General features: G+C 44.8%; 3 protein-coding genes across 3 annotated transcripts; 2 read left to right on the forward strand and 1 right to left on the reverse strand.

The window, feature by feature from the left end:
- Nucleotides 1–544: 544 nt before the first annotated feature.
- On the forward strand, nucleotides 545–1500 carry LOC141045691 (uncharacterized). Its single transcript, XM_073535729.1, has 2 exons — nucleotides 545–843; nucleotides 1343–1500. Exons 1-2 carry the CDS (start codon nucleotides 729–731, stop codon nucleotides 1498–1500), a joined length of 273 nt encoding a protein of 90 aa, XP_073391830.1. The 5' UTR covers nucleotides 545–728.
- Nucleotides 1501–1593: 93 nt separating this feature from the next.
- Nucleotides 1594–2487, forward strand: LOC112285644 (uncharacterized). Its single transcript, XM_024526613.2, has 2 exons — nucleotides 1594–1788; nucleotides 1952–2487. The coding sequence occupies exons 1-2, from the start codon at nucleotides 1594–1596 to the stop codon at nucleotides 2423–2425; spliced, it is 669 nt and encodes a 222-aa protein (XP_024382381.1). The 3' UTR covers nucleotides 2426–2487.
- Nucleotides 2488–3051: 564 nt separating this feature from the next.
- On the reverse strand, nucleotides 3052–9289 carry LOC112285643 (protein PAT1 homolog). The gene is made up of 8 exons (XM_024526611.3): nucleotides 8999–9289; nucleotides 7154–7548; nucleotides 6800–6865; nucleotides 6514–6595; nucleotides 6096–6400; nucleotides 5463–5964; nucleotides 4914–5208; nucleotides 3052–4794 (listed from the first exon to the last, which is right to left on the reverse strand). The coding sequence occupies exons 2-8, from the start codon at nucleotides 7388–7390 to the stop codon at nucleotides 3726–3728; spliced, it is 2556 nt and encodes an 851-aa protein (XP_024382379.1). The 5' UTR covers nucleotides 7391–7548; nucleotides 8999–9289; the 3' UTR covers nucleotides 3052–3725.
- Between the last annotated feature and the right edge of the window lie 310 nt (nucleotides 9290–9599).

Below are 9599 nucleotides of genomic sequence, written 5' to 3' on the forward strand. Positions count from 1 at the left end.
CTTCTATACTTTATATTTACAAATTTAGAATATAAATTTCATTCACATTAATATTATTCAAAAGGATCAAGCTACAAGCACATCCCAAATTGCTATATGCACATCATTATGTCTATACACACACCCATGACCTTTGATTGGTTGATCCAAATCTTTTCTTCTTTGTCTTGGCATGGGTCCTGGACCTACTCTCCTTTTTCCTCTCTTCCCTTGTCTTGGGCCAAAATTAAGAAGAAAGGATTTGGATTAGCCAATAAGAAGTCTTGGGTGTGTGTATGTAGACATAATAGGTGTGCATATAACAATTTGGAGTGTGCTTGTAGCCTAAGCCTATGCAAAAATGTACACAAAGAAGAAGAGGATGATCACAGTACAAAGCGACGAGCCTCAATGTCGACGAAACGAAACGTCCACACGTTGAACGAAAGCCGTCAATTATCTCCGTCAGCGATTAACGCCACTAGAATCGCCAGCGTCGTCATGGGGAACGAACGTCGTCGGTTATCGTTACTTTCGTCATCTCTCTCTCGTTTGTGGCCATGGCCGCTCTGATCGTAGCGGTGCGTGCTTGGACCAGCCCATCGCCTCATCCTGCTTCTTCTCGCATCGACGAATCGTCTAGAATAGCTCAGCTCTTCTCATTTTCGTTTCGTCGGGAGAATTGCGATCTCGTCTTCAGTTGTTGAGGGTGCAAGTTTTGTCGCAGCAGGAAAAAGAATGTTCGTGTGATGGGTGTGAGAGGGCCTCCTTTGGATCTGCGAGCTTTCCTGCTGCGAGGCCACTGCATTCGCTTGTACCGAGCAGCCTTGCGGTCTGCGCGTCGAGCTCCAGCTTATTCCCGAGGTGGGTGGGTCGATGTGCTGTGTATTCTTGCATTTTATTATTATTATTGTTATTTTTTGGGGGAGGATCGCTTCGGTGATAGTACCCGCTGGTTTATCGAGGGATTTTAGGTCGCAATCAGCCTTGTTTCCATGACACACGCTCTGTTGGGTTTCTTCTTCCTCCAGTGCTACGTCTTTGTCTGGCTTGATTACGAGAGAAAAGCATCCCGTTAGCAGGAATGTGAGTGTCATGGTGTTGTTCTGCGAGAGCAATGTTCTAATGATGTATCGCCGTTAAGAGCTGGTTTCCTCTCCAATTGGATGGATGTGGTGTGTGAAATGATCGTTATGATTGTGGGATTGACTGGGAATTTGTCGAGACTCGTCTCAGCAACGGCAGTGGAGTGCAGGATTGTAATTAAAATTGGAAGAGGGTCAACATAACCGTGTTTGAACGAGTATATGGGTCCGGAGGCAATACCATGGACTTAATAGTATGTGTTTTCGTCTGGAATCAGAGGAATTGGAACAAACCATCCGGCGGGAATTCGAGCTGCATCGCTTTGAAGGAAATTCGCAGACAATCCGTTTCCTACTCAGTGACGGATTGCAGCGCCTGAAGCAACTCAACACCTTGTTAGGCATTCAAGGTCATGAGCCCGACGTGAGGGTGTAGGGTTTACGCCTTATTATTGTATTCTACCGCCTTATCCAAGCATTACGAATCTGCCACTCAGCTGAACGAAAACCCACTCAATTTTGACACCTTATGGTGAAGATGACTACCATCTATTCTCAGTACGCAAGCGTATCTTCGTCAATGAAATTGGTCCACTCCAAAGTGGATTCGAGTGATTCCAGAAGATGGGCTGTTCAAAGTTTCAGCCTAGTAACGCATTCAGCTCGATGCCCACTGAGCAGGCCCTTGAAGATATTCACCTCATCGTTTAATCGCAGAGGCAATGTGCGTTTTAAACTCAACTGTTCTTCTTAGTTCCACTCTCTTCTGATGCATCATCGGTACAACTTCCGAAACATTTTTTTGTCCTTCTAACAGGCTCTCGAGTATTATTTTCATTTAGAATTATGCAATCCTAAAATGTCAGTAGTACGGAACTGTGCTTCAGGTCACTGCATCGGCGTTAGACGAATCCAGCGACAAGAATGTTCCTCTATGGAGGAAAGAGCTCACATCGCTTGAGGATTCGGCTGGCGAGAACTCAGACTTCAAGGATGACTTCCTCCAAAACTCGTCGTTGGAGGAAGACATTGCCCGGTTTCAAAAGAAGAGGGACTTGGAGAAACGCATAGAGAACTTCAACCGCACGGGCAATGCGTCTGAGAGTGGGAAACCAGAAGGCGATGGGATGGTCAAATCCTTGGTAGAGAAAGTTCTTGTAGCGGATTTCTTCTTCATTCTCTTCATCCTTGCATGGTTGGTGGCTGGGCTAGGTGAGAAATCCTTGCTTCAGTCTTCCACGCTGATAGATTCATGGCTTCCTCTTTGGCCCACTCTGTTCCAACCGGCCCTGGGTGTGTTCATGGCTGGTGCCATCGTTTCCGCTGCCTCGGGATTCCTGGCAAAGAATGGAAACCAGTGAGACGCTGTGTCTGTTCGTTGTAACTCAAAAACATTTTTTGTAATGAAATTTTCTTCTGGAAATGGGAGGTGTGGTGACTGTAAGGCTTGTATCAGTGATTGGAAGTTGCGGTTGCTTGTTAGCCAGTAATTGTGTTTGTCTTTGTGTTTATGAAGATTGTTTAACATTTAGACTAGGATAAGTTTTATGGTTGTATTGATGAACATTGAGGCCGCTACAATGATTAGTTATTCAAAACGTGTGTGTGTAACTAATGTGTACCACTTCCAAATTTGTCTTGAAGCTATTGATTGCACAAATGAAATAACGGAGCGATTTGGATTATGCTGAACTGAAACATTGATTGATGCGTATAAACGATGCAAACGAAATCATTTCAAGTATGAGTCATGGTTGCCACATCCTAGGTTACCACTTCTGGCTCAAATCGGCCATTTTGGTAATTACTTTGTGCGGCTGGCAATTGTTTTACTGCGACTTTTCTGTCACTCTACAATATTTTGTAATTTAGGGTAGTATGATGTGGAGTATATAAACAGGGAGATGATGTAATTTACTGAAAGTGAAAGGAAATGTTGTTCGACAGAATTGCAGTACATAGTTTACAACAGATACCGCAGAAAATGTAAGGTTGATAATTTCGACAAATTTTTCGTGATTAATTTGAGATACACAATATAGCAAAAAATTATATCCGGAAATTCTAGCTTTCATATAAACTTACACGAGTGATGATGGGCGAGGGCTGTATACCATCTACTGCCAGTCTTCACAAGGCAGAACAAGTGTATAGCGACACATGCGTTTTACATGCTGTGTCTGGTAAAAACTCTGTTCTCATCACATGATGAGAAAGTGCAGGACCTACAAATGTTTCAATGTAACTGCTGTCTAAAATTCTACCATTATATACGAATGGGGCTGGCCCAATTGCACACTCATTTTTCCTTTCAATTGCTCACACCCCACACAAAATCTTACAAGACCTTCCGTATTCTAAAGGTGTCATTCCCACGTTCACGATTCATATCACAGCCTAAATCTGATTCTAGCCTTCAGCGATCTGACCTACTCTCAAGGAACTGAACTGTGTTCAAAACAAAGCAATAACAAGCATGTCAACTCTAACTTTACAAACTACAGCCCTGAATGATCAGAGCAAAAGGATAAAAGGTAGTCTTCAGCAGTGTACAACGGCTCAAGCAGAGAAGAAACTCTCGGGACTTACATTAGAACGCTGTCCACGTGCTTGACTTCTGTTATTCTAGTCTGAGTTCTAAAGCTGCAGTATGACCTTCAATCAGCCACGTACAGTAGCAGTGGAGCTCGCATGATTGTCAGCCGCCTGATTAGAAGTTCCACTCATAGCGCCAGTCCGGTTGGTGATAAGGTCATACAGTAGCTTTCTCTGCTGTTCACTAGTATGAGGAAGAGTTGCTTGAAGTAACTCAACGGGAATTTCTTTCTTCAGAGCTTCATCCGCAGCAGCGTTAATAGCCGGTATGTTTCCAGGATACAACATCATCAAAGAGTGCACCACGCTGTCATACTTATTGGTGCAGTATTTTGTCAGTAACGTAAAAAATGCGTCAAATGCATGCTGCCATATAGTAACGCTCTGTGGTGTTTGGAAGACATGTCTATCTCTTCTTGCCATGCTTGCCTTTTCTAACAAGGATCTAAGAATAACGGTGGCTCCATCACCTGCTGGTGCGCCCATTGGACGAAGAGGTGCAGCCTCACTTGCCAGTACGACTGAAAGTAAACAAGCGCTCAAGGACGGGAGGTCCATATTCAATACAGCCAAGGCGACTGCATTAGCCAATGCAGATGTGGTAGCCGCTGCACCGGCATCGGACTGAGGACCGTTGAACAAAAATCGTAAGTGTCGACAAACGGCCATACATACTATCTGTCCAAGTTCACTCCCAGGGCTCAGCAACTGCAGGTACCTAGTCAGAAGCTTCTTTCCTTTGGGAAGTGACACTAATCGCAAAAAGACGAGGTCATCCTTGGGGTTGAGCCCCACAAATTGTCCATTAAGGATACGATTTCCCAAATCAGAGGTATTACCCAGAGGGTCGGCTAATTGCAGAGATGATGCCAAACCCTCGAGCAGAATTTGGCGACGTCTGCGGAGTTGGGCACCTCCATCAGGGTGTTGCTGGACAGCCAGTAAACGGTCTATATCATCGACATCAAGTAGAAGGCAGAGGCCATCCTCTATGGCAATTCGGGCTGCTAGCATAGGCTCTTGTTCTAAAGGCCTTTGTGACGGCATCCCATCAACGCCTATGTTTCCATTGATATGATCACTCATACTCATCCCATCGGCAGGGGCTGGATCAACCTCCAGGAGTGGTCGTGGTCTGCATTCCACAGTCAATTCATGAATGTGGAATATAAACAGTCAGAGCTAAGCGTCCACGAACCAACAACAGACACTAGAACGAGAACGGAAAGAAAACCCAGAGAATGAAAACCGCACCTGCGAATCGAAGAGTACGGTACTCTGCCCAAGGCATCCACTTGAAGGTATGCATGAGGCTCAGCTGCTGCCCTAGCATGAGATGGCATTTCACGAGGATGTGCAGGGGCAAAGTGGCGACGTCCATGGGGAGTGCCTCCTGCTAGTTTCGATTGCACTGCTTGGTGATAGTAGTCATCGATATAAGGGTCACTTCCATGTGTGGCAGCCCACTGAATTCGTACTATATTCTCAATCTCTTCCGCGGTCATGTATTTTGACCGGAATTGATAAATTCCAGTCGGACCTCCCCTACCTGTAATAGTTACAGAATTTTGTCATAACCACAAATTTTCAGTAAATCGACAGAACGAATTCAAAATAATTGTCTTGCCATTATACTCAGGAATATGTTCAAACACCAAATACTAGCTGAGCGTTACAACAAAGAAAAACATGATTGCAGAAGCAGCTTTATTTCATCGAACGTCAAAATCTCTATTGATAAGTGCATAGGACCTCTAATGACCACAATGCTTGAAATAACCTTTGTATGGATTAAGGAATTACCTCCATGGCCGCCATCGGATGGAAGATTCTGCGAATGAAAACGCTGATGATTCTGCCTAGGACGAAACTGTGGGTCAAAGCGTTGTTCTCTTGGGTCCCAAAACGCCCGGGGCATTCCGGTTTCGTTTATCTTCTGCATAAGACGATCTGGTCCAGGTGATGGGGAACTACCATATGGAACCTGCCCGTAAGGTGGGGGCGGACTAGAATGCAGAGGGGCCTGTTGTCTATTGTACTGTAACATCACCTGTGGGGGCATAAGTGGCATTTGCTGAGGTACAGAATTTCCAGAAACTGCCGATCCAGTTGGGTGTTGTGCCCAAGGTCCAGATGGGGATTGCGCAGGAGGTGAAATATGCCCCGATGAAGTAAAGGGTGACTGCCCAGGGCCATATACTACGTGAGAAGAAATGACGCCCGCACCATGGTGAGGTAAACTATGAGGGGCAGCCATAGGCTGTCTGTATTGTCCAGATTGATGACCAGGTGGAGTTGCAACCCGCTGCAAAAATTAAATGAAATATAACCACTGTCAGCAAAATTATGAAAGACCAAAGACATTGAAAGCAAACCTAGTGCGAATTAATAACCATGTAGAACACGCTCCAATTACTTCTTTCGCGAAGAATATACCTGATGTGGCCTGGAAGGAGGATAAGCCCCTGCAAGTGCGTTTGGAGGTGACATGTGAGGGAGATTAGGATCACCATTCCACCATTGTTGCTGATGATGCTGCTGCTGCCGAGATTGAGCTTGCACTGGCTGTTGATGAGGAGTTCCTAAGGGCATGCCATCGAAATCCAACCCCTGAACAAACTGGTGCTGATGGTTAGGCCACAATTTCCTTGCACCAGTCTCCACTTCCGCATCCAATGTCGGTCGGTCCAGCCAATTGTGTGCAGGAGCCCCCTCGAACGATCTTTCACGTGGAACTGCAGCTGTAAAGCAACACAAAATCGAGGCTCTAAGGAGAGTGAACTTAAACACACAACATACAATCAAGAAGTTGAGAGGGAACTTGACATGCTTTAAATTAAGAGAGGTCAAGTACCATCTCTGTTCAACAAAAACTGCCTTCCTTCGTCCAATCCGCTTCGCGGCACCTCTTCTCTTCGAGGAGATACACTATTAAGCTGCATTCAGGTAGAAACACAACACGATCACTTGAGCTTCCAGCTATCTATTTATTTTGTTTGGCAAACATTCTTAACCTATCGATAAAAAATGTAATGTTGGAAACGAGCAAAACTGCTGGAGGCTTGCATGGGACAAGTAGATGCATCTACTCTAGTCAATAGAAAGCCAGTATGCAAAGATGTAATTTTGAAGTGTCTTACCTTTGCGAAGGATAAAGCAAGATCTGACACATTGTCCCATTCAGGAGTGGCATCTGCTGCTGACATCTGACAAACAACGAAGCTTGCATCAGCGAAATATAGGTCGCAATTCCAACCAATTTCGGTGCAAACTGTCAAGTACGAAGTCCTGGATGTGCAGGCTGGTCAAATTTCAATGCAGTAGGCAAAGATTACATCAGCTCCCTCCACATATCATTATGCAATAAAAGAGCACAATACAACAAATCACGTATTCATCCGTAGATAAAATCCCTGAAACCTGCGAATTGTAGTAACCTAAGAATGGGACCATCAGACCATGCACATCATTTGCAATTAGAGTTCAAAAATCACCTCATCCCTCTCGACAAGGTTATCAAGAGCATCTTCTCCATCTTCAAGTTGCTCACCGGTGTCTTCTTCATCCAAACCTCCTAGTTCCACTTCTTCTGATACATTTCCTCCAAAGAACGCGTACTGGGAAGCATCAAAGAATTCGTCCCGACTTGACCGAGAGGAAGGCCGCGCGTTGTTACTAGGCTTTTCCTCTGTTTCTTCCATCCTAAGACTCTTTTCAGCAGACTTCTGCATCCTCCTTTAAAAGTTTTCACCGAGTATAGTTTTCACAGTTACGAATTGCTTGTCTACAAGTTACAATGCAGTTTTACTGTAACCTTCTTGATAGAAAGCTAAAAATTAATAAGGAAAATACCGACGACCCCGTACCCAGAAGGCAGTGCATTGATAGCCTGCAACAGATGCATCTCAAGGTCAATATATACTTCCTCCAGCCTAAGTGCTAGATATGTATTAATTAACAAGGTACACTATTACTTGCATATTCAGTGATTAATGTGGAAGAAAATCACAGATATCTCAAGTAAAGTATGAGGAACTTGACTGATCACTTCTGAAACAGTGTCGAACATCACTTAGGAATAACACACACAATAGATGCTGGCTCTTAACAAATGCTCACAAAGAGAACGCTTAAGGATTTGTCCCGACAGAAATGTTACAATGATGCGATGATCTGTCAAAGAGACACTTGAACAAATGTTTGACCACATGCAAAACCATACAAGACTCAAAATACAACTATAAAGACGAACATGAGACACATTTCCAGAAAGCTCACAAGACGTCTCAGACGAGATAAACAACCGTAGAAATGACACACATCACTTGCGGCAACTGCTCCGGTAAACGTTTAACCTTGGTAGTGGAAAAACTAGGAACCTGCTGGAGCGAATCAAATGAATTGTAGGAGACATACATTCAAGCCACAAAAGACATTGCTAAACAGTCGAGCCGCCCGAGCACCAACAAATCACAGAGCAATACGATGAGTAAACAAGGAACAAAACATTTTCCATCTAGAGTGGAATGTGTATCCGCTAATGGACATCCTCATATTAAAAAAATGTGATTAACACCTAAATCCATAAACCATCAAAATGCTGACAAAATATGAAACAGAGCAACGGTAATCGCCCCCCCCCTCCCGCAGTTCAGCTCACACGAGCTACAGCGACTGCACCGACATACGGTTCATAGAATCTGGTTGACCAAAGACAACCACCAGTTTGAAGGAAAACACCGCTCAGAAAGCAGCTTGTAATGCTGTTAAAAAGGAAAGAAAACAAAACAAAAATCCCGGAATTAAATGCACAAGCATTTGCATGATTGGTGGTCACATTGAAATGAATAAATCCATAGCGTAAAATCCTAAATGTTACTGCTTGCTGGAACAGTACACAATACCAGTGAAGCACAGTATAATATCAGCGCGAACAAGCAATCCAAGCAATGGCAGCTTGAGTAGAGTGAAGAGCTTGTTCCATGACTTAAAAAAACCAAACAAACAAGGGAAATTACACGGAATACATACTAAATACACAGTAGAAAGACACAGAGGACAATTGAGATGTGCCCTAAAATGCCGAAACCTCAATACCATCGTACCGAGGATGCAAATTTACACAAACCGGAGCAAAACGAGCTCAAGTCTAACCACATGACAGCTATCTATTCTCACCGTGTGAACTCCAGCCACTCTCAATTGACGAAATCACCATCAAGATCCAATACACAAACCACAAAACCAATCCCCACTCTACTTCCTAGACCTCCAGATGCTTCCAGGAGAACGCCACATCAACTAAAGCACCTCCAAGCAACTCCTGCAACTCGCATTACCTCCAACAACAAGCCTCCGGACTCCACTGCACGACCTCCGCCACCTCAAGCTCTTTCTCTCTCTCGCTCTCTTTGCGACGTATGACCCCGATCCTGCACTGAATTCCGAACACACTTTCGACGGAACTAACTATTTTCTCCCTGTCGTGCACAAACGCAAAGCTACGGAAGTGGGAGAGATGTTGGAGAACCCGTCATGTACAGGAGAGAACCCTAGCATCCGCCATGGCCACAACGCCCCGACTGTGGTAGTAATGTAATCCCTTGGTAAGCAGAGCAGGCAGCGCCGTGAGGACCCCCTTTATCTGTGGCCTTGGGGACGATAGCCCTAGGTTTTAACTAGGGTTAAGGGACCCCACTTAGTGGAATTAACCCCTCCCCCCCCTCCCCGTTCATCACGCTTAATCCTTTCTCATTTCCTTCCCTGGTTGGCTGTCCTACGTGTCGATTCCCTTCTTCGTCCGTTCCCCTCTTGTTCCCTCCCTCCCTTCTCTCCCTCTTGGTAGGTAGGTAGGTAGGTCCCTGCTGGCGTGGCCAGCCAGGTCATGGTTGCTATTTTGTTTGTGTGTCCACGTGGATTAGTGTGTGTCCAACGTGGTCA

This window comes from Physcomitrium patens, chromosome 8, assembly GCF_059467195.1.
Source record: "Physcomitrium patens ecotype Gransden chromosome 8, ASM5946719v1, whole genome shotgun sequence".
Taxonomy (NCBI): domain Eukaryota; kingdom Viridiplantae; phylum Streptophyta; class Bryopsida; order Funariales; family Funariaceae; genus Physcomitrium; species Physcomitrium patens.

Excerpts from the sequence above, each read along its gene's own strand:
- LOC112285643 (XM_024526611.3), bottom strand. The coding sequence starts at position 7,390 with ATGCAGAAGTCTGCTGAAAAGAGTCTTAGGATGGAAGAAACAGAGGAA. Across the intron at positions 6,866-7,153 it reads ACCTTGTCGAGAGGGATGAG|ATGTCAGCAGCAGATGCCAC; the intron begins GTGATTTTTGAA and ends GTTGTTTGTCAG. Across the intron at positions 5,965-6,095 it reads CTCCTTCCAGGCCACATCAG|CGGGTTGCAACTCCACCTGG; the intron begins GTATATTCTTCG and ends TAATTTTTGCAG.
- LOC112285644 (XM_024526613.2), top strand. The coding sequence starts at position 1,594 with ATGGTGAAGATGACTACCATCTATTCTCAGTACGCAAGCGTATCTTCG. Across the intron at positions 1,789-1,951 it reads CGTTTAATCGCAGAGGCAAT|GTCACTGCATCGGCGTTAGA; the intron begins GTGCGTTTTAAA and ends ACTGTGCTTCAG.
- LOC141045691 (XM_073535729.1), top strand. The coding sequence starts at position 729 with ATGGGTGTGAGAGGGCCTCCTTTGGATCTGCGAGCTTTCCTGCTGCGA. Across the intron at positions 844-1,342 it reads AGCTCCAGCTTATTCCCGAG|AGGAATTGGAACAAACCATC; the intron begins GTGGGTGGGTCG and ends GTCTGGAATCAG.